Below are 20,979 nucleotides of genomic sequence, written 5' to 3'. Positions count from 1 at the left end.
TTAAATAATAATTTTTTTAAATATTAAAAATATTTCTTAAAATCATTATAAACGAACTCTTAACTATAAATAACATGTAACGTGTAAAGATCTTGTACATGAGAAGGAAAATTTATGTTTTACACGTGGGGGTGTCGTATAAAGTGGGTAAAGATAATGGTGAGAATTCAAAGGTGGCGCAAGTTGACTGTAAGAGTGGACTCTTCCGCCACATAATAGAGGGTGGGATGACACATATCACGTCAAACGCTGAGTGTTATTTATAAGAAAAGGGGCATTGAGTAATGGAAATGGAGTAGGAAAGAAGAAGTGTGGAAAGTCTCAATTGCAGGCATGGTGTCTTGTCTCTTCGCTGTCTCCTTTTGAGTGTGGGAGAGTTGAGGAGGAGAGTGACGGCCTTCCTTTAATTTCCCCATGCCAACCACAAGGCTACAATTCTAAGCAAATATCTTTCTCTTTTCATTCTCTATTAATTTGTCTTTATTTTCCATTTCCACAGCGCTTCCCCTCTGTGTTAAGGGCCCGTTTGCATGGATTTTTTTAAAAATTAGAAGGTTTTTTTTTTTAGTTTAATAAAATTTTTAATAATTATTGGGGTGGTTTCGTCATTTTGCCTATTCGCATTTCCATGGGACTATGGGAGTTACACAACGTGGATACGGTCGGTGAGTGAAATTTAAAACGATCACGAGGCTGGTTTTTGAAAATATATCAAACTGTAAAGGGTAGTTTTGTAATTGAGACTGAAGAATTAAGAAGAAAGTGAGGAACTCGGGACCCGCCGGGGTATGACCAGGCCATCTCTCTCTCTCTCTAAAACGCGGGATTTTCTGACTCGCATCTCACACGATTCACTCCACTTTCTTTCAAAACTTTCTCGCTCTTTCTTTCAAATTTGCTCGGAAAATTTCACTCCAGGAGTTCAATGGCTGCGACCCTTTGAGGCTTGGGATGTGAAAATGGCGGCTTCGGGTGGTTACAGAAATGGAACTCACAAGGGCAATATGAAGGTGGATAGGCTGGTCTCCCTCAGTTCCGCCACCAAGTCTTCCTCTCTCAAGTCCAAGCCTTCCCCAGCGTCGCCCGCTTCTTCTGGGCTCCGCCGCAACAGCACCGGCTCTGTCGGTGGAGCAAAGGACGATGCTGGAGGTCAGTTCTCTCTATCTTTTGAAGTGGGTTTGTTGTGGTTGGTATTGGGTTGTGGGTGTGGAGGAGTGTGAGTTGGTGTTCTAAATTTGGTTGGATTGGAACAAAAACGTTAAATTGGTGCTTGTTATGTTTGTAATGGGAAAGCTATTTTGGGAAACTAGGGGCTATGTGAAGGATTTGATTAGGTGATGGGCACCTTTAAAATCAAGTCATCTGATAAATGGCGCAAAAGAATTCATATAGGGAAGCCCAAGTGGACAAGATCGATACTTTGTGGAGTGGAGTAGGGAGTATTTGCTGAATTGCTAACTCGTGTTTTATTTATTTTGTTTGATAAAAATTTGTCACCAAGAATTGGAGGTTACATAGGATCATTTGGGATTTCTATTATAAAGTGAATTATTGATACTTGTTATAAAACTTATTTCAAATGGTAGAAAGAGAGCAAAAAGGTAGACCATTCTTCACGGTAGGACCCTCTCTATTGTGCATGCTATTAGGAATCGGAAGAAATTTTCTCATAAATAATGCCATTCTATTGGTGTGATGACTTGTTTCCATTTTGGTAGTGCAGAATAACTGATTCCTTTATGGAGACTTAGCCTTTCATGAAATAAATTCCAAGTCATTTTATGGGTGTGGATTGTGGTTCAGTAAAAAGAACTTAATAAAAACGTGAAGAGGTGCAGTATTCTGGTAATAACATTAAGCTCAACAATGGTGGACTCATGTAATATTGGCAGTAAAAAGTCTGAAGAGCCATCATCTAGAAGGTTTTCTTAGTCTGGCATTAAGACAGTTGTCATGCATGATCATGATTCATGGATGGTGCTGAAGAATCATGTAGGTAGACCCTCTTCCTCACTTTCTTATTTCGATATCCATTTTGCCAGTACATGGAGTCGATTTTAATAGATGGAATAAATACTTGAAGCAAAAGAGATCTATGTTTATTTCTTAATATCTATTGACTAATAACCATCACTGATGAAATCTCATAAACTGGGAAAAATTGTAAAGAAGCAACAGGATCATGATTCATAAATGATTAACAAGTTTGATGCCTCTGTCCTTCCAGAACAAGCATATGCTTACCAACAAAAGAAGGAAACCTTTAAACCTCCCTTTTTATTCATGAGGAGAGCTCTAGCTTAAGCAGAATGGTTAATCTTGCCATACTACTATGGCTACTCCTACTACTCATATTGCTACTGATTGTAAATATTAATGCTGCTACACCTTATTCCTATGGCCTCTGCTACCATTACTTTAAGATGTGTTTTTCTGATGGTAATGCTTTCTGTGGCATAAGCAATGTGTACATATCATTAAGGATCTTCTCAAATTTCTAAAAGTAAGCTTTCTAGTGTTCCTCACATCCATTGATGTTGCATATAATGGATATGACAAACTCCAATTTGATAATTTAATGTTCTGGCAATATAATATTTCCTTTTACTTGAGACACCTAGCCAGTCGAAAGGATTTTCTACTTGATCTGGGGAGTATAACAATTCCATAATTAATGGGTATTTCAAATATTATAAATTGATCCCCTTGTAGTCCCAGTGTAGTAAGGTTGCACCCCCTTTTTTTTGTTGGGGGCTCTTCAATCTAAGTTTCTGTTTGCCTATCAATATAACAAATTGATCCTTTGAACAAAGATTTACTGACTAGTATGGTGCTGCATGGCCACTTCAAAATGGATGAAGTATTTATATTGGAAATTACATGACATGGGCATGGTATGTCTCTGTCATGCCTATAATTGGATACATACCCAATAAGCATGTCTAATAATGGAATAGAGAAATGCGTTTCTCATCCCCTATATGTTCTTTTTTGATAGTCTTTTTTATTCCATATATGTTTTTTTTTATGATTAATCTTTCTTCTTTGTTGCATGAATGCTTCAATAAGAATGAAGTACCCTTGCTGGATATGCGAAGTTACATTTAATTTCAGTTCTAGGTTCAGAAAAGAAACATGGACACATCAATGGTTCAGACATGTCTCCTCCATCCTCTGAAATTTCAGGATTAAACACATTACACATGTGAATCCCTGTCTGGAGCTGTAAATTTCTGTTTGTTGGAAGTCATGTTTTTGTTAAGGAAAGGGATCAAGCTAGTATGTTACAATAAAAATCACCAAGAAATTTTTCCAACATTTTTCTTTTGTTAAAAGGCTTTGATGGTGTGCTTTCGTATTTTTATGCTGTATTTTTAACTTTTATGAATGCTAAATATAGTTCCTGGGAGGGTTCGAGTAGCTGTAAGATTGCGACCGCGGAATGCAGAGGAGTCGGTGGCTGATGCTGATTTTGCTGATTGTGTAGAATTGCAGCCAGAGGTGTTCTTGATGTTATTTTTCCTGTTATAGAATCTATACATGCATACAATATCCTTTTATTTTACTGATGGTTTCTCTGTCATTTTCATTGTTTGTTTGCTCCATTCAGCTTAAAAGGTTAAAACTTCGAAAGAACAATTGGGACTCAGACACCTATGAGTTCGATGAAGTGCTTACAGAGTTTGCATCACAAAAACGTGTATATGAAGTTGTTGCGAAACCTGTTGTGGAGGTGCATGGCCGTCAAAGTTGTCAATTTTATCATAAATACTGTAGTCATTTGCATCAGTTCTGTTATTTTAAGGCATAGCAGGTGCAAGGATAGTTGAATTTTTCGAGTTTATAATGTTGGTTTCTTCTATTTGTGATCTATGATTGTCCAAGAAGCCATGGCTCTTAGTTTTTTTTATCAGCCAAACAGAATGGCATCAGTCTTGGAAAGATCAGCTTTGATATGGAATACCATCTATAGAAGAAGGAAAAAATAAAAGACAAATTTGTTAACTTTCAACTCCCAACAGAATAACAAAATAATGAATATCAAACTTAATAAAAGAAAACTAAAAGAATTAGCAGATAGTTAATATCATCTCTTATGGTTTAGGATATTGATTTTCAAAAATAAATCAAAAGTATTTATTACAGAAAAGAAGAGGCAAAAAAGAGGAGGCCGCAGAGAGGTGCATGTGTGAGTGTGGAAGGGGGCCTGCTGTCGGTGAGGGGTGAGCAAGGAGTGCTGAAAGAACAAACTCACTGTATATCACTGCATTTCACTTTGCTACACTACCCTATTCACACCACAATTATGAAATAGATTGATTCTTTGGGAAAATTATCATTAGAAGATATTATTTCAATTGATTTTTTTTTCCTTTTGCTTTTGATTGACCACTTCTTGCCTCTGTTATTAATGTCTTGTATTGGATATTTATTATAATTATTATTATTATTTTATGCATGAAATCCTTCATCTGTTTTCACCTTTTTTTCTCTCCCATGTCCAAGAAAATTAAATATAAATGTTTATTTTCCTTTTTATTTGAGTTGGATAATTTTATACTAGTGTGATCTGTTATTATTTTTGATGGAGGCCATCTAAGTCATACTTTTGATGGCAATTAAACTTCAGACAGCAGGTTTTCATATGTTGTTTGCTTCTACAGAGTGTTTTGGATGGTTACAATGGAACAGTCATGGCATATGGACAGACTGGTACTGGGAAAACATACACACTTGGGCGACTTGGAGAGGAAGATACTGCTGCGCGTGGAATAATGGTGCGTGCAATGGAGGATATTTTAGCAGAAATTTCTCCAGAGACTGATTCTGTCTCAGTCTCCTATTTGCAGGTTGTTAGCCTTAAAAATGATATTAAGTTCATGCTTAATTTATTGTTGCTGTTATTTGTTTAGTATATTGTTGCTAGTTTATGGAATTTTCACTTTTCAGTTAATCCAATTTCATTTCATCTTGTAAGGGATCTTTGATATATTCTATAAAGGCGTTTTTCAGATATAATTTGTCTAACGTTCTTGTTCTTTACAAATATCTTCAGCTTTATATGGAAACCATTCAGGACCTCCTTGATCCTACTAATGACAACATATCTATCATGGAAGACCCGAAAACTGGAGATGTTTCACTACCAGGGGCCACCCTAGTAGAAATCAGGGACCAGCGGAGTTTTGTGGAACTGCTACGGTTAGGGGAAGCTCACCGCTTTGCTGCAAACACAAAATTGAATACCGAATCATCTCGTAGTCATGCTATTTTGATGGTGAATAAATCCTTTTCTGCTGATGTTCATGCTCTTCTTTCTTGAGCACTTATTTGAATTGGTTGTTTTATTCTAATGGAGCATTGATAGATTTCTCTTTTGCTACAGGTACATGTTAAGAAATCTGTAAAGGGAAGGGATTCAGCTCTTTTAAGTGAAAATTGTAACAGTTCCCACATGGTTAAAACTTTTAAGCCACCTGTTGTTCGGAAAGGGAAGTTGGTTGTGGTAGATCTTGCAGGTTCAGAGCGTATTGATAAGTCAGGTGTGTATGATAACTTATGGATAGGAGAATTATTTCTTTTCCCTGATGACTGATTGAGCTTTCATTAATATGTAAAATCATGTTTATATTTTTTGAATTGAAAGTGATACCCTCCTGTTTCGGTTGGCTGGTGCCATCTCAATCCATGGCTTGAAATGTCCTGTTTAAGTTGGAGGAGCAAAAGCTCCAAGTTTGCAGTTTTTTTTATAGTTAATTTCAAAAAAATCACTTCTAGCAATAATAGGTTTAGGGCTCATGAGCCCACTAGCTTAAATCTTTGGGAATGAGAGAGTTTGCTCTTTCAATTGCTAAATTTTATTTCTGTTTGCGAATTGTATTCAACTGTAACAATAATTTTAAATCATATTTCGGCATGTTCATACAAAATTAGCGTCTCTTGTCCAGTAGAATGTCTGTTGAGGATGGAAAAGTTGAGTTACTGAGTTCATTGGTTATAGCATATTGAGGAAGAGATCTTTGCTTTGGGATTTTTTTTTTGTTTTTTGGGCACTTCCATTTTTGTTCTTTCAAATAAGCAGAAGAGACAAATCAAAGTATGTAAAATCAGTAAACCCATTTTTTAAGAAAAACAAAAATTCTAAATGTTATATTATTATAGCTGTTCCATTTTTAGTACTTTGCTTCTCAATTACACTTCAAAGTTTGCCATTTGTTTGTTATTTGGCAGGAAGTGAGGGACATACATTAGAGGAAGCCAAGTCTATTAATCTTTCTTTAAGTGCTTTGGGAAAGTGTATTAATGCACTGGCAGAGAATAGTGCACATGTCCCGGTTCGTGATTCAAAACTTACAAGATTGCTTCGAGATTCATTTGGAGGTGAGTTGTTCATGCATATGGTAAGCGATATTTCTCCTTTTGGTGTGGTCTTCACTCAATTTTATCAAACTTTCCTGGACATGGTTTTCTCATTTAAACATATTTATTGATTTGGATGAATCTCAGCACTGAAGCTTCCTAAAGCTCAGATGAGAAAGTCTCGAGTCTTATACTCTCTTTGGGAAGTGTTTTTAAAAATAATTTTTGAAAATTGTTCTTTGATATTTTGCGAAACAAAAGTCTGGTAGGAAATTTAAAATATTCTTAACCTGTTTTCTATTTTTTAAAATATGTTTTAAAAATAACTTTTATTTCTGGTTTCTCAGAAAATTGTTTTTTGCTTTCTAATTGTCAAACATGTTTCTATGTTTTTTTGTTTTCAAAAATAAAAAACTGTTTTTGAAAATACTTATCAAATAGACCCTTAAGTACTTGAGCCCCATTGTTATATGTATCCAAATGCAATAATTGGCTGGATAATAGAGGACTGGTGCAAAAATGTTAGTGGCTATGGAGAGATGTTGGCAATCCCAAGGGACCCCTTCCTCCTACTCACTATTTATTTATTTTTTTCTGAAATTTCTTCAATTAAATATATAATTTGCAGTTGAACCCCTTTAAAGTAATGATTTTACTCACCCAATCATATAATATTCAAATGAGTTTTATGAGTACGATAATATCTTCAAATTACCCCAAAGAACAACTCTAATTTGCAAGTCAGCCCTTAAAATGATTCAAATCTTGTTTTATGCCATCCCTACCAAATGATATAGTGCCTTCAGGAAAAATTTGTATCTTGATCAGTATTAAGGACAATACTTTCTTCCTTAGCCTTTTACTCTAAAATGGTATTCTCCTTTTGAAGATCCTTCACTCTGATGACTATTTGCATCTGCTAAAAAAATAGATAGCTGTTTTAAAGAAGAGGAAGAGGAAAACATGGAGACAAAAATGGGATTGACTGCAGAATTTTTTTACATGTACCATAGGAAAAGAGAAATTATCCAGGAACCATTTTTAGCACATAAAAGACTTAAAAATGATGGAATTATCCCTGTCAATAATGGCTCCCATTTAAAAGGGATTATTTGGTGATTTAGGCAATTGGAGTATATTCCTTTTGAAGTAGAGTTTTTCAAAGCAGTTGGAGAAATTTAAAATGGCTGGTCTCAACTTGCCTGTTCATGCTGATATCCTACATATTGAATCTACTGGAAAGTGCCTGGGTCTTGAACCACTGAAAATCTTGCCAAAGTTCTAACAATTATTTTTAAGGGGGCATGTTCTATTTCCTAGCAAGCAGACAGAAAGGTTCTGTCATAGATTTTCAATGCTATTTCAGAATTCTTTCTATTTGGTAGCAGTCAGTTCATCCTTGGCTGTATCTTCTATTTTACATAGATGTGCTGATTTATCCTTGTGTTTATTTTGACGCAGCATTTAAAATATTTTAACCTTTACATTATTCCAGGCACTGCAAGGACTTCATTGGTTGTCACTATTGGTCCATCCCCACGTCATCGTGGAGAGACATCAAGCACCATCATGTTTGGACAAAGGGTAGGTTCCAAACTTATAGCCTAATTTTTTTCCTTTTAGAGTTATCTATAGTTGCAATCCTTGTCATGTATTCAATTTTATGGCTTTTTTTTTATTAATACCATTGTTGCAACCCAATAATATCTTTGTGTTTTGACACGGATGAAAATATTGGTTTTTACAAATATATCGACAATTATATTTTACGGATATATCGGTGCAAGAAAATTGATCAAAACTAATAGAAACATTAAGAAAAACTCCAAAAAAATGATAGAAGAAGCAATAACACACTTTATTTATATGTGACATAGTTTGTGATATTCAATGCACTAATAAAGAATATAAATTTTCTAAGCATACATCCAATATTGATTTGTATTAAGTATTTAATTTCATTAGATGTATGTCAATAATTTATATATATTACATTATCATATTTCCATTTAACACCAAAATGAAGATTGATGTGATTTTGTGGCACTATGGAGAATCTCATCTTAGTGGAAATAATATTGGATATAATTTGCAATATTCAACACTAATATGTAAAATTTGAAAATATATTTAATATTATATTTATTGTGTGATACATAGATAATTTTTTTTGATAAGTATTTTTCAGTTTAAAAATATTTATAATTTTATTTATATATTTTTATAATTTATTTTGTATTTAACTCATTATTTTTGCATTTTCATTAATAAATTAAATAGAATTTGAAAATAAGATAAATTAATATTAATTAATTTATTAAAATTTTATTTTAATATTTTATTTCTTATGAATTCATATAGAATTTAGAAAAAAATATATTATATATTAAATATAGGATATAGGTTGTTACAAAGATGGATTGTCCAGTTGGTTAGCTGCAACCTCTTCCACATATTATACCCAAGTTTAAGGCCTAGCTTGCAATTTACTTTTTCCCAAAATAGCAAATATGATAATAATAATAATAATAAAAAAACACCTGGCTTGCTTTTACCACATCACAGAGCCCCTTTGGCCCATTCAATTTTTCAATTGAAATAAAAGGAAAAGAAAACTTGGCATGCATTGACCACGCCCCTTGCCCCTTTGACTGCTTAAAAAATGGGGAAAAATTCTGATAAATCTGGAAAATCCCTATAAATTGGGAAAAATCAAGAAAATTTCCTGATAAATTCCGAAATTTCCATCAGTGGAAATATCTCCTGCATGTTTCATGTTGGGCTCTGCCGACACTGATATATCCTCGAAATATCGCCAATTTTTTGGTGATATTTCCATTCTTGGTTTGACATTCCTGTTGTACACTTGAAATTTTAATTTCTAATGATGCAATGTAGTGGATATTTTTTCTGTGGGGAGTTTGCTCATGCATGAAATTAATATTTTTTGCTAATACTTTTTCCTCTAGGCTATGAAGGTGGAGAATATGTTGAAAATAAAGGAAGAGTTTGATTATAAAAGTTTGTCTAGAAGGCTTGAGATTCAATTAGACAAACTCATTGTGGAACATGAAAGGCAGCAAAAAGCATTTGAAGATGAGGTTGAAAGGATAACTGTAGAAACACAAAATCATATATCTGAAACTGAAAGAAACTATGCTGATGCATTGGAGGTAAGTGCATACATATAAAAGTTTCATTTTTTTTTTTTTTTTTTTGTTTTGATATGAACATCAGCATTGTTTTAAGCTCACACACAAGTATGCATATATTTATGCATCACATATATATGTAATAGTTATCTTTACTCGTGAATGAGCAGGCTCATAGCTAATGATACAAATATTTGATTTTGTTATCAAGTAGCTGCTGAATTGGACACAAGCTGCTTTGTTGGTTGAACCTGTACTATTTGTTTAATTATTAAGCTAAATGCTGTAGCTCTAAGGGTTGTCATGGATGTTTCATGATTACTTGTCGAGAAACTGTTTATGATAAAAAATACGTACAATAACTTCTCCTAGTTCTTATATTTATTTTAGAAATCCTCAGTCTATGGTGGTTAGTTTTCCATTCTTGCATGTTTAATTGTATGAATGTTGTTTGGCCTTCACACGAATGTAGCTTTTGTGGGAATGTACATAATTTATTTCAATATTTGTTTTTTGCTTTTATTCTTATTATTAGAAGTTGGAGTTTTTTTTTATAATTGAGAGATAGGTCTTGGCCTAGTGGTTTTATCAACCGTAGAACTTCAATTTAGCAATTCATATTGATCATGCTTGATTTAGTGCCATTTGTTAGTTTTAGGTGCTAACTTAATGCTTCTTAAAATTATCTTGTTCCTTTTCAGAAAGAAAGATTGAAATATCAGGAAGACTACATGCAATCAATAAAGAAGCTTGAGGAGCAATGGGTGATGAATCAGCGGAAGCATGGCAGTGAAAGAACCACATTTGGGCTCAAAGATGATAACTTTGATAAGACACTTAATGGAGTGGTAATCATATTTTGGAATTATATATCTTGTCAAAGAGTATGGTTTGTAATGGACAAACCATGGCATTCTCTACTCTCTCTCTCTCTCTCTTTCTCTTTGTGTTACCGGATTTGCTAGTTTCTACTTGCATTGGTTGTGAACCATTTTTTGGGTTGGTGGTTGGATGTGAAACGCAGCATCAAAACCTAGCTTGAAGGATAATCCCTCTACATTGTGATTTGCTTGTAGAAATAAAGTAGTGATTGAAAACAATATGAATCTTAAAATGAATTAAGATAGTTCCCTTTTCCCTAAAGGTATTATCTTGTTAAAAAGTGAATTCTAGGGGATTAGTGATTAGTGTATGTATAACAAAATTCATTGTCTTTCTCTATAATGAAATTCATAGCAAAAACAATGTTTAGTGAAGATAGAAATATATTTTTGTTTATTAGATTACCTATTAAAAACTAGATTAACCATTTGATATTGTTTGATCCAATGGTAGTGTTAATGGTGACAATGATGATGGAAATGGCATTGGTGAGGGTAATGGTGGTGGTGGTAGTGGTGTAGGTGATGATAGTAAAGGTGGTTATGACAATGCTAGTGGTGACCATGATGGTTATGGGAGATTGGTATTGGCGGTGTCTTGCTTATGTGAGTGACAAAGAGGTAGTGTGGTATTGCTTGTGTCTTTTTGGTTATGGGGGCAATGATGATGGTAGCCATCGGGTAGTTATCTAATGTCTTCATCAAATAGAAAAAACAGGGTCAAAGAAATTTTATATTTCATTCTCAAAACTTGGAAAAGTATCAAATTCTTAAATTCTTATGGAAAGTTTGGAGTTCATTACGAATATAAGAGAGTTCCTTTTCTGAGAGTGCATTCTTGAATCAATAACCTCACGCAAATTTCTAGAATGCATCTTATATATTTTGGAAGGATTTCTCATCTTTTATTATAATTATTAATTCATATCTATGAATTTGTTGTTTACGTTAAAAAATGGAAAAAAAAAAAAAAAAAAAGAACAAAGAAATAGGCTCTAAGTTGGAAAATTTTGTAAGATCTGTTACGTTTGGGCTTCTTGTTTAGAGAAATTTTTAAGGGTATTCTTTTATAGTTTTCAGAACTTGTTGGTAAGTGATCCTATATTATTTTATATACCTTGCCATTAGACATCATTTTGTTGGCTTCTAGAGATATTTACCATTTTGTTTTAAGAGGGGATTCAAAGGGCACCATTAGGTGAGTTGGGCTTCATTCTCATGTTGCATAGAGGTTACTTTGCCTCATTGGGGAGATTATTAACCTTACTAGTGATTTATGGCAACCTTGGGATGATTATCTACAAGGTCGGTTAGGGTTTCAATCTTTTAGGATTTAAGGAATAGAGAACAAGAATAAAATTATAACATCAGGAAAAAGAATAAAATAAAGAATAGGAAAAGAAAAGATAAAGAAGAAGGATAAGAAACATTGGAGTCCTAGTAAAGCCTTCTAGGAGTTTGATGTGTAGAAGAAAAGTAATAGATTCCCACCATTAAAATTGCAAGGTATGCAAAAAAAATTAATATTATTTATCATCAATCATTCATCCTATTTTACATCAATTAACCTTCTAGGAGTTCTAGGTTTTGAGACAAAGTGTTGTCTCCTTATCTATTTGTGTTGGGATGGATACCCTAGGTATTCAAATCTTTTGAGAAAGGTCAGGGAGGGTTACTTCATTTCAAGCTTCAAGGTGGGAGGTAGAAGCAAAAAGGGAGTAGAGATTTTTCACCTCTTATTCATTGATGATATACTTCTCTTTTTTAAGCATTTCTCAGACTAGGTCATTTAAATGAGTTAGGTTTTGTTTTGGTTTGAAGCTTCTTCAGGGTTGAGAATTAGTCTAGACAAAAGTGAATTAATTCTAGTGGGGGATGCCCCTAATGTTGAGGAGCTTTCCTTTTTGTTGGTTATTGGGAGGGAAAGCTTCAACTACATACTTAGGCTTACCCTTGGCATCTACTTTCAAGTCTCCAACTGTGTGGGATGTGGTTGAGGAGAGGTTTAATAGAAGGTTAGTTCTTTGGAAAAGACAATACCTGGCAAGAGGTGGTAGACTCACTTTACTTGAAAATACTTTGTGCAGCTTGCCTATTTATTTATTTTGTGTCTCTTTTTGTCATTCCTAAGGCAATGGCTTTAAGATTGGAAAACTTATTAGGATTTCTAGTGAGGTGCGGGGGGGAGAGCTCTTCAAGAAAAATCCTACCTGGTCAATTGGTCATCCATTTGCAAAAAAAGGAGGGTTAGGTATTAGGGTTTTGGGCTCTCTCAATAAAGTCTTGCTTGACAAATGATGTTGGAAATTTGCTTTAGAAAGGGAGTCCCTTCAGAGATAAGTCATAGTGGTAAGGTTCAGAAAAGAATTGGGACACTAGTGCTCTCTTGTAAGGAGAGAGGGGCATGCTGTTGGCTTATAAAAGGCAACAAGAGGAGGTTGGGGAGCCTTTAAGGGTAGAACAAGATTTTTTGTAGGTAACGAAAGAAGAATCAAATTTTGGCAAGATGTTTGGCATAGGGATACTCCTTTAAAGGATTTCTTCGTCTCTCTTTTCTTTTTTGCAGCTAATAAGGAGGCATGGGTGGTGGATGTTTGGGAGGTTGTAAACGAGTAGGTTGCTTGGAACCTAGGCTTCATAAGACAATTTCATGGTTGGAAGTTGGATAACATTGAGGAGTTACTTAGGAGACTTAAAGGGGGCAGCAAAGACAACAATAAGTTGATTTGGATGGTTATCAAGAGTGAGAATTCCTTAGTGAATTCATTCTATTCTACATTGGTTTTGGATGAAGAAGTATATTTTCCCTTGAAAATAGTGTGGGGCTCTTGTTTGCCATTAAAAATAGGTTTCTCTGCTTGGGAGGTGGCATGAGAAAGGATCTTGATCTTAGATCAGCTTAAGAGAAGAGGATAGGTATTGGCAAATCATTATTGTTTATATAAGAGTTCTGAAGAATCGGCCAACTATATGCTGATTCATTGTAGAAAGGCAAGGGGTCTGTGGTATTTTTTGTTTTCTCTCTTTGGCATCTCTTGGGTTCTCCCTTCTGTGAAAGGTTTGCTAAAAGGATGTCACGGGAGTTTCATGAGCAAAAATAGAAGGAAGATTTGGAGGACAATATCTCTTCACTCATTTTGAATAATTTGGCAAGAACAAAATCGAAGATCCTTTGAAAGAATTCAATAATCAGATCATGCGCTAAAGGAGTGAGTTCCTTCCTTGTACCCTACTCCAATGGACCTATCAGTATATTTAGGATAACCCTATATCCTTATTACAATTTATTGATTGGTTAAGTGCTAGATAGTGGGAGAGGGTGTGATTGATTGTATGTTTAATGTGGCTTATTTTTTTTGTTGTTTTGGAACCCTTTGTATACCTCTTATGCATGTAGGGCACCATCCCCTCATTTTGATTGGCGCTTTTTATAGATATTCTTGCTTGCCTATCTCGTGGTGGGGGGGGGGGGGGGGGGGGGAGGGAGGGGTGGGGTAAACTCGTAAATTTTCTAAATAATGAAATTGAAAGAAAATAGAAATTTTCATTTAAGAATTAGAGACTTGCTTTGTAGAGAAACTTTTGTAACAAGAATTTATAGTAAAGAAAACTTCTTGATTCTAATGACTCAAAATTGAAACTTTTGCCATTTCGTTTAAGGAGGATTCTAAAACTTCCTAAATTCTGAATAGAACTCAAATACTAACTACTAACAAATTATGATCCTAAAGAACCTAAAAAAATGCAAAATTATTTAAACATTGTTGATAAAGTAACTTGAGACTTATTTATTTTCTTTCTTTCATTTCTTGAGTAGATCTTGGATATTCAGCCCCATCAACTAGGCATGTCAGTTTGCTTTCATAGAATTTTGTTGCTAATGGTCTTTGCCCAGACTACCTTGTAGGCATTGTCTCCCTCTGGAGAGTGGTGCCTTTGATGGTCTATTGTATGTTTTTCTTCCTCTTTTTTTGTTTCCTTGGAGAGTATCTTTTTCATTCTTTTATTCCATTCCCTTATCTAAAAATATGTTTCTTGCCAAAAAGAGAAAAAAAAAATGCTCTGACTGCTACTTGTTGACCTATCGCCTGAGTAACATCCCCAATCAATTTCTTTGTGGTGTGTAGGTTCCTGTGGCATCTGCTGCTGAAGAAATAGCAGAGCTCAAAAAATTGCTTCAGAATGAGACTTCTTTAAGAACAGCTACTGAAGAGGAAGTCAATAACCTTAAGAGCCAAGTAGTTCAGTGGAAAAGGATTGAGGTGGTCATGCACTATTTCTTCTTTTGGAGTCATCTAGTTTCCTGTTTTACAATTTTGGTGACTAGGTTGGTGATACATGATTCTGCATTTGGTATAATAGGCAGCAGGAAATTCTGAGATATTAAAACTTCGCAAGATGCTGGAAGATGAGGCACACCAAAAAGAGAAACTTGAAGAAGAAATTGCAATACTGCAAAGTCAGTTGTTTCAATTAAGTTTTGAAGCTGATGAGGTATGCAGGTTGTGGATTATAAGTATGTTTGTTATGGTTTCAACTTGTATTTCTGATTGCTGCTGATGCAATATATAGGCTAAGTTGTGTTATAGTTTGATTCATACTTCTGGGTGTTTCTCAAGGGAATGATTTGCTAGTGGTATCTTCTTGTTTGGGGAAATAGTTGAGCTTTTAAAAATTCATGCAACAAAGGGGAAAAAAAAATTCTGAATGCAAGATTAGGTTAGACTGATACTTATTTACTCATAAGATAAAATTATGAAAACAAACAGTAGGTTAACAAGTTCATGTTGTGTTGAAATACAAAGGAAATGTTGTGTCGAGAAAATGCTTCACTCTCTAGTGATAAGCCCTTTAGAACATACCTTAAATGGTCCAAGGTCTCTAATTTCTGTAAGGTCATATTCGTTAATCTAGAATATGGATCATGAAATTTAGTTTCTTGGAATTTATCAAAGTTAGTTCTTTGGTTGACTAAATTTCTAGAAACATGACTCATGAAGATACTGTTGAAAATTTCTTAAATTCCTATTGTCATATATTCCTTTTGATAAAGAATATTATATAAATACTTTATATATTGGTATTTCCTGGTAAAAATAGGTTTCTTTGTAGAATAAGGAAATGTGTTACAAACATCTAGGTCATGAAGGAAAACTAATAAGTAGAGATGTGAGAAAAGTGGGAGACACTCGTTGGAGCACTACTCATGGTTTAGGGTGTAGATACTAGGAGCCAAGAACATGAGATCGTTTCAAGACATGAGAGTTATATCTATTTTCTCTTTCTTTTGCAATTTCTCTATTGTAAAGTGAAATATTTTCATCATCTATGAATGTAAGCATACCACGTTAAAACCTTGCGTACCTTTATGTGTATGTTTATTTATTTATTTTATGTTATTCTACTAACACATATCACTGAAGCTTCTGCTAACACAATATATACCTTGCATCCACCCCTTAAACTGTGGGAAATTTGTAGTGATAAAAAAAAACAATTTATTTTAGTAACTACACTTTAGTTTGGCTAGAATGTGGGTGATCAAACCGATGTATTTTGATCATTTGAATAAAACTTGGAACAGTTATATCAATAAGAGTTGGTGGGCTGGTATGATGACATAATGAAGAGGTCTAGAATGGAATTTTGGAGTGAATGCAAGCCTCTATAAGTTTCTGTTTCCCAACTATTAGTCCTTTGGAAGTGGAATATTATTCGAAGGATACTTGTAGACTCAAGCCAATTCATGTTTGAACAAATTGAGATATCAAAATACTCCTATTTCTCATCCAAAATATATATGTTGATCTACTTGGCACTTACAATTGAAATTCCTTTTGCATCTGGATGGCATGAAACTTATTTCTTGGGAATTATAAGATGGAATTCTTGATTTATTTGGAGTTGCTATCCTTGGAAATTGAAATTCTCAGTAGCAAACTGCCCCAGAGACTGTTACTTCTGACATGCTCCAGAACACATTATAAATTTGAACTAACACATATCTATCTTTATAGACAAGCAGACAACTTGACAGAGGTGGATCTGGGAAAGTTCTTGGAAATCTGGATTCTTTCGTGTCACAAATTAGGCATTCACAGCTTAGTGATTCAGGAAATGGGGATAAGGCCTCAATAGCCAAACTCTTCGAACAAGGTACCATAAAATGCCTGGTCGGATTTTTACAGTTAATGGCTGCATATACTTAATAGTATAGCTACCTATTTTCCTTTGTTTCTTCCTAACAAGATCCAGTGTCCTGACAGTGGGATTGCAAAAGATCTTGTCATTGCTTGAAGCTGAAGATGCTGATGTGCGAATTCATGCTGTAAAAGTGGTAGCAAATCTTGCCGCCGAAGGTGCCTTCTGACTTTTCATAGCCTTCTGTTTCCATTAACATGTTTTATTCTTTAAAATATTCTTTTATCTTTTGTGAGATAAGCATATTTCGGACTGCCTTCACATACTTCCTATGCTTCCTATTTGAAGGTTACGTCTTTTGTTTCCCCTTTTCCATTTGACGTGGGGAGATGGAGATCTGTTGATTGAAAAAGTTGCTTACTTGTCAACATTATTTATAAAATGGATATCTGGATGGCCTTTTGTATCATCCAAATGAAAGGTGTAATGTTCATTTCTATATCATTCTTGATGTCACATATCATCATCATTATTGAAAATAATGATTATCAATGATATTTAGTGTTAAAAAGGCTGGTCAATACTTATCCAAAAAGTAACAAGGAACTGGACAACATCTTGTTAGTTTAACCAGTATGGGTGATTATTATTATGATCAGTACTTATGGTCCCAAAACTCCTAGGTAGTGATAAGAAGCAGCTTTTGGGGAGGATGGACAAATTGATTTAAAAAATCCCTACTGGAAGGGAAGTTTTACAGGGGGTAAGCTAAATGATAATATATGAGGACAACACAGAGAGAATTTTTCCTTCTACATGGTCAACATTGAGTTGTATCTTCTTTCATTGTTTGTGATGGAATCGACTCTTCATAATTAAAGATGGGGTTCCTTAATTTGTATCATTTGATGGCATTCATCATGCTTAGACTGAGGAAATGGTAAAGACAGAACTAGAATTGTAGAGGGCTTGGTTGAAATTGGAAGGGCAGTTGGGGAAAATTAGATAACTGGTGTTCGGATATGGATGAATCATTGGGATCACTTTTGGTATGCAAAATAGGGTCTGTTGTCTCCATTAGCCTTTAAAAACTCTGGCTTTCTTTGGAATTATTGAAACAAATGATTCCATCCCATTCTGTAGTAAATTAGTCTGAAAAAACGCTAATGAAACTGAGTATTGAGATTACTGATCAAGGTTGGATAATGGTTAAGTTGATGGTACAAAAATACATCAGAACTACCATGTTGCTTATTCATCTATTAGGAGAAATTTAGGAAGATGGTTAATTGTTCACCATAGTGTAGTTATTACTAATTCTCTGTAATTTCCAAAAGGCCTAGAATTTATGCATGTAGTTTGTTTAATTTATGCCTCTAATGATGTCTTGAATTACTGTAGTCAACACCATTAAATCTCAGCATGAATTTTGATTTGTCTGCTTTTCAATGAATAAATAACATCTTCATGTGATAGTTGTAGCTTCTATGAGGATATTTAACATGAGTAGAAGGATTGGAAAAGGACATGTAGGGTAGAGAAAACTTGTGCTCATAGCAAGTGATAAAATGAGGGATTTTCATTTGAGATTGTTTTCAATATTGTCTAGAGAATTCTAAACCACAAATGCATGGGTGTGAGTTAGTACGAGGAAAGCCGCTGAAAAAGTAACAGAGGGAGGTTTTGTTGGAATGAACAGGGTAATAAATTTAGTAAAAAGAAGGAATTATATCCTCATTAGAAAAAGGAAAGAACTGCAAAGAGGATGTGACCTTTGGTTGGCTAAAACTGACAGGAAGGTTTAGTTTCTTATCCCAAATTTCTTGAGGAGCCCATCTACATGGCACCTTGGAGTTAGCCATGTGGAAATTGCTTGAGTAGTCATGTGTGGGTTTGATCATCTGGTCCCATGAAAGTTAACCCAAGAGTCATAGAATACCAAGCTTGCTTGGAACATTTATGTATATTAAATCACTACTGGTTTTATAAATATAGTTACTTGCAATGTTGTGATTGCTATTATTCTATATCCTCAACTTGGCCTATGAGATCATGCTACAATGGACCACTCTCTCTTGCTGAAGATGATCATTTCAATAGCTGTTACTAGTTTCCATCCTTAATTATCTGTTAGCAGTGGTTTTTACTTCCCCTCTAATTTGCAGAAACAAATCAAGAGAAGATTGTAGAGGCTGGTGGTCTTTCATCCTTACTGATGCTTCTTAGAAGCTCTGAGGATGAGACTATACAGAGAGTTGCAGCAGGTGCAATTGCGAACCTTGCAATGAATGGTAAATCATTAATCCCTTGCTTTCTAGAATATATTGACAAACTTGGTTAATATTATTGATACTTTTGGAATTGGGTTTTTTGACATTTACTTTACCTTCCTTTCACGTATAACCATTTTATCTGTCCATGCAGAAACCAACCAAGAGCTTATAATGTCTCAAGGAGGCATTAGTTTATTGTCAATCACTGCAACCCATGCTGAGGATCCTCAAACCCTGCGCATGGTTGCTGGAGCTATTGCTAATCTCTGTGGCAATGGTAAGCTGCCTGATGGCTTTTGATGGAAAGTGTTTTGTGGTGCCCAAGGGTACACTTATATTATTATAAGTTCTTCAAAACTGGGTTCTGCATCCGGGAACACTGGTAAAGCCATACCTCATTGAGGGAGATGATTGGGTAGCTGTGGGATGCAGACACAGCCAATGCTCCTAAGGGAATGGTAGTTCCAATGAAAATAAAAATCCAACTATTTAGATATGAATCCTACTGCTCTAACTGCTACTGTATTGCATTGTCCAGATAAGTTACAGATAAAGCTAAGAGGCGAAGGTGGTATTAAGGCATTGCTAGGAATGGTCAGATGTGGACATCCTGATGTTCTTGCACAAGTTGCTCGTGGAATTGCAAACTTTGCAAAATGTGAGTCCAGGGCATCAAGTCAAGGTAATATGCTTAGAAGGAGGCATTTCTGAAGTCTTTAATTGTTGTAGGGCACAAACAGAACTGCTATCTTGGTTCTTAAGCATAACTTTCCAACCCCCTTGATGTGTTTATGCCATGTTGACAAAATACTCTAAATTTTCTAGAAAGTCTATTTTCATGGAGCATGCTGAAGTCACCGTCATTTCTAAGTTATAGTGCAATCCAAAGAACTTCTCAAATGTAAAAAATAATTGTTGCCTTTTATTGTTTTGTGTTGACACATGGCATTTCTGCTCCTACTGCATCAGGAACCAAGAGTGGAAGATCGCTACTTATTGAAGATGGTGCACTTCCATGGATTGTACAAAATGCTAACAATGAGGCCTCACCAATCAGGCGCCATATTGAGCTTGCACTCTGCCATTTAGCACAACATGGTAAGTTAACCTTTCTTTGGAAACCTGCAAATCTCTTCATGCATCCCCCCTGAGAAGGCTTGAATTTCCACATTTCAGAAGTGAATGCAAAGGACATGATTAGTGGAGGTGCCCTCTGGGAGTTGGTCCGAATCTCACGAGACTGTTCACGTGAGGACATAAGGACTCTTGCGCATAGGACACTAAATTCTAGCCCCACCTTCCAAACTGAATTGAGGCGACTCCGTATAGAGTGTTGATGGATATTTGTGGAATATTTGAGGTTGGAATGCAAGTGTGGAAGATTGGAGAAGCAGCTTTTAAACTCAAGTTAGTGTGGGACAAACAAACAGGAATGCTGTCATCAGTGCCCCTGTTCAAGTTTTGTTAAGAGTGGGTGGGTAGGTTGGTGTTTGTAGCCTTTATTTTTAGGTGATTACAAATGGACTCTTATCTGTTAGTCAATTTATTATCATGTAATTTCATTTCTTGTATGGATAGGTTCGCCTTAGTGAGACCACTCCAAACTAAGCTTCTAACTATTGTATAAATTAGTTTGTATATGAAATGAAAAGAAGAGAAAAAAAGTAAAAAAAATAAAATATGTAATGTTGTGGTATATAGAACACTCATGTTACAGAGTAGTTTGTTAAAATCTTTTACTTTCCATCATATTTCCAAAATTCAATGTGAATCTCCTCATCTATATCGCATGGTAAGATTGTGATGTAATTGATAATAATTTTTTTAGATGCAGAGTGGTATGAACCACCCAGAAAGCAAGATCAATGATACCAATGGCTCAGAAATCACAGAAATGGATATGGATCCCTTGCTTGGGCAATTTTTTCCGTGTTTTATGGGCGGAACTGCTTAAATGTCATAGTTTTTCACGTGCAGGAAAGTGCTATGCTGCTGTGCCCTTTTCATTACTGGGATGCCACTTTTCCAGCCCCACATTCTCTGCATGGCTCCTCAATATCAGAGACATAATGATAGACCCACCCATCCAATTATTTTCGATTTTCATTTAAGTTGTTCACTTCTTTTTTGCGTAACAGAATTCCAATAATGTCTATGGACATCTAATGATGC

The 20,979-nt window shown here is 34.9% G+C and overlaps 1 protein-coding gene across 1 annotated transcript; it reads left to right on the top strand.

The window, feature by feature from the left end:
* The first annotated feature begins 803 nt into the window (after positions 1–803).
* On the top strand, positions 804–20,505 carry LOC117932144 (kinesin-like protein KIN-UA). The gene is made up of 19 exons (XM_034853227.1): positions 804–1,149; positions 3,401–3,501; positions 3,611–3,733; positions 4,665–4,850; positions 5,057–5,278; positions 5,387–5,543; positions 6,232–6,381; positions 7,856–7,944; positions 9,330–9,533; positions 10,214–10,360; positions 14,521–14,655; positions 14,756–14,887; positions 16,411–16,549; positions 16,660–16,752; positions 18,700–18,825; positions 18,959–19,084; positions 19,346–19,489; positions 19,777–19,905; positions 19,984–20,505. Exons 1-19 carry the CDS (start codon positions 960–962, stop codon positions 20,142–20,144), a joined length of 2,754 nt encoding a protein of 917 aa, XP_034709118.1. The 5' UTR covers positions 804–959; the 3' UTR covers positions 20,145–20,505.
* The last annotated feature ends 474 nt before the right edge of the window (positions 20,506–20,979 follow it).

Source organism: Vitis riparia, chromosome 2 (genome assembly GCF_004353265.1).
Source record: "Vitis riparia cultivar Riparia Gloire de Montpellier isolate 1030 chromosome 2, EGFV_Vit.rip_1.0, whole genome shotgun sequence".
Taxonomy (NCBI): domain Eukaryota; kingdom Viridiplantae; phylum Streptophyta; class Magnoliopsida; order Vitales; family Vitaceae; genus Vitis; species Vitis riparia.
Note: the sequence above shows the minus strand (reverse complement) of the source record. Positions and strands in the feature narration are given on the sequence as shown.

What these genes read in the sequence shown, in the direction of transcription:
- LOC117932144 (XM_034853227.1), top strand. Translation starts at nt 960, where the DNA reads ATGGCGGCTTCGGGTGGTTACAGAAATGGAACTCACAAGGGCAATATG. An exon ending in AGCAAAGGACGATGCTGGAG is followed by an intron (nt 1,150 to 3,400) that starts GTCAGTTCTCTC and finishes TGCTAAATATAG; the next exon opens with TTCCTGGGAGGGTTCGAGTA. An exon ending in AGCAAATCTTGCCGCCGAAG is followed by an intron (nt 16,753 to 18,699) that starts GTGCCTTCTGAC and finishes TCTAATTTGCAG; the next exon opens with AAACAAATCAAGAGAAGATT.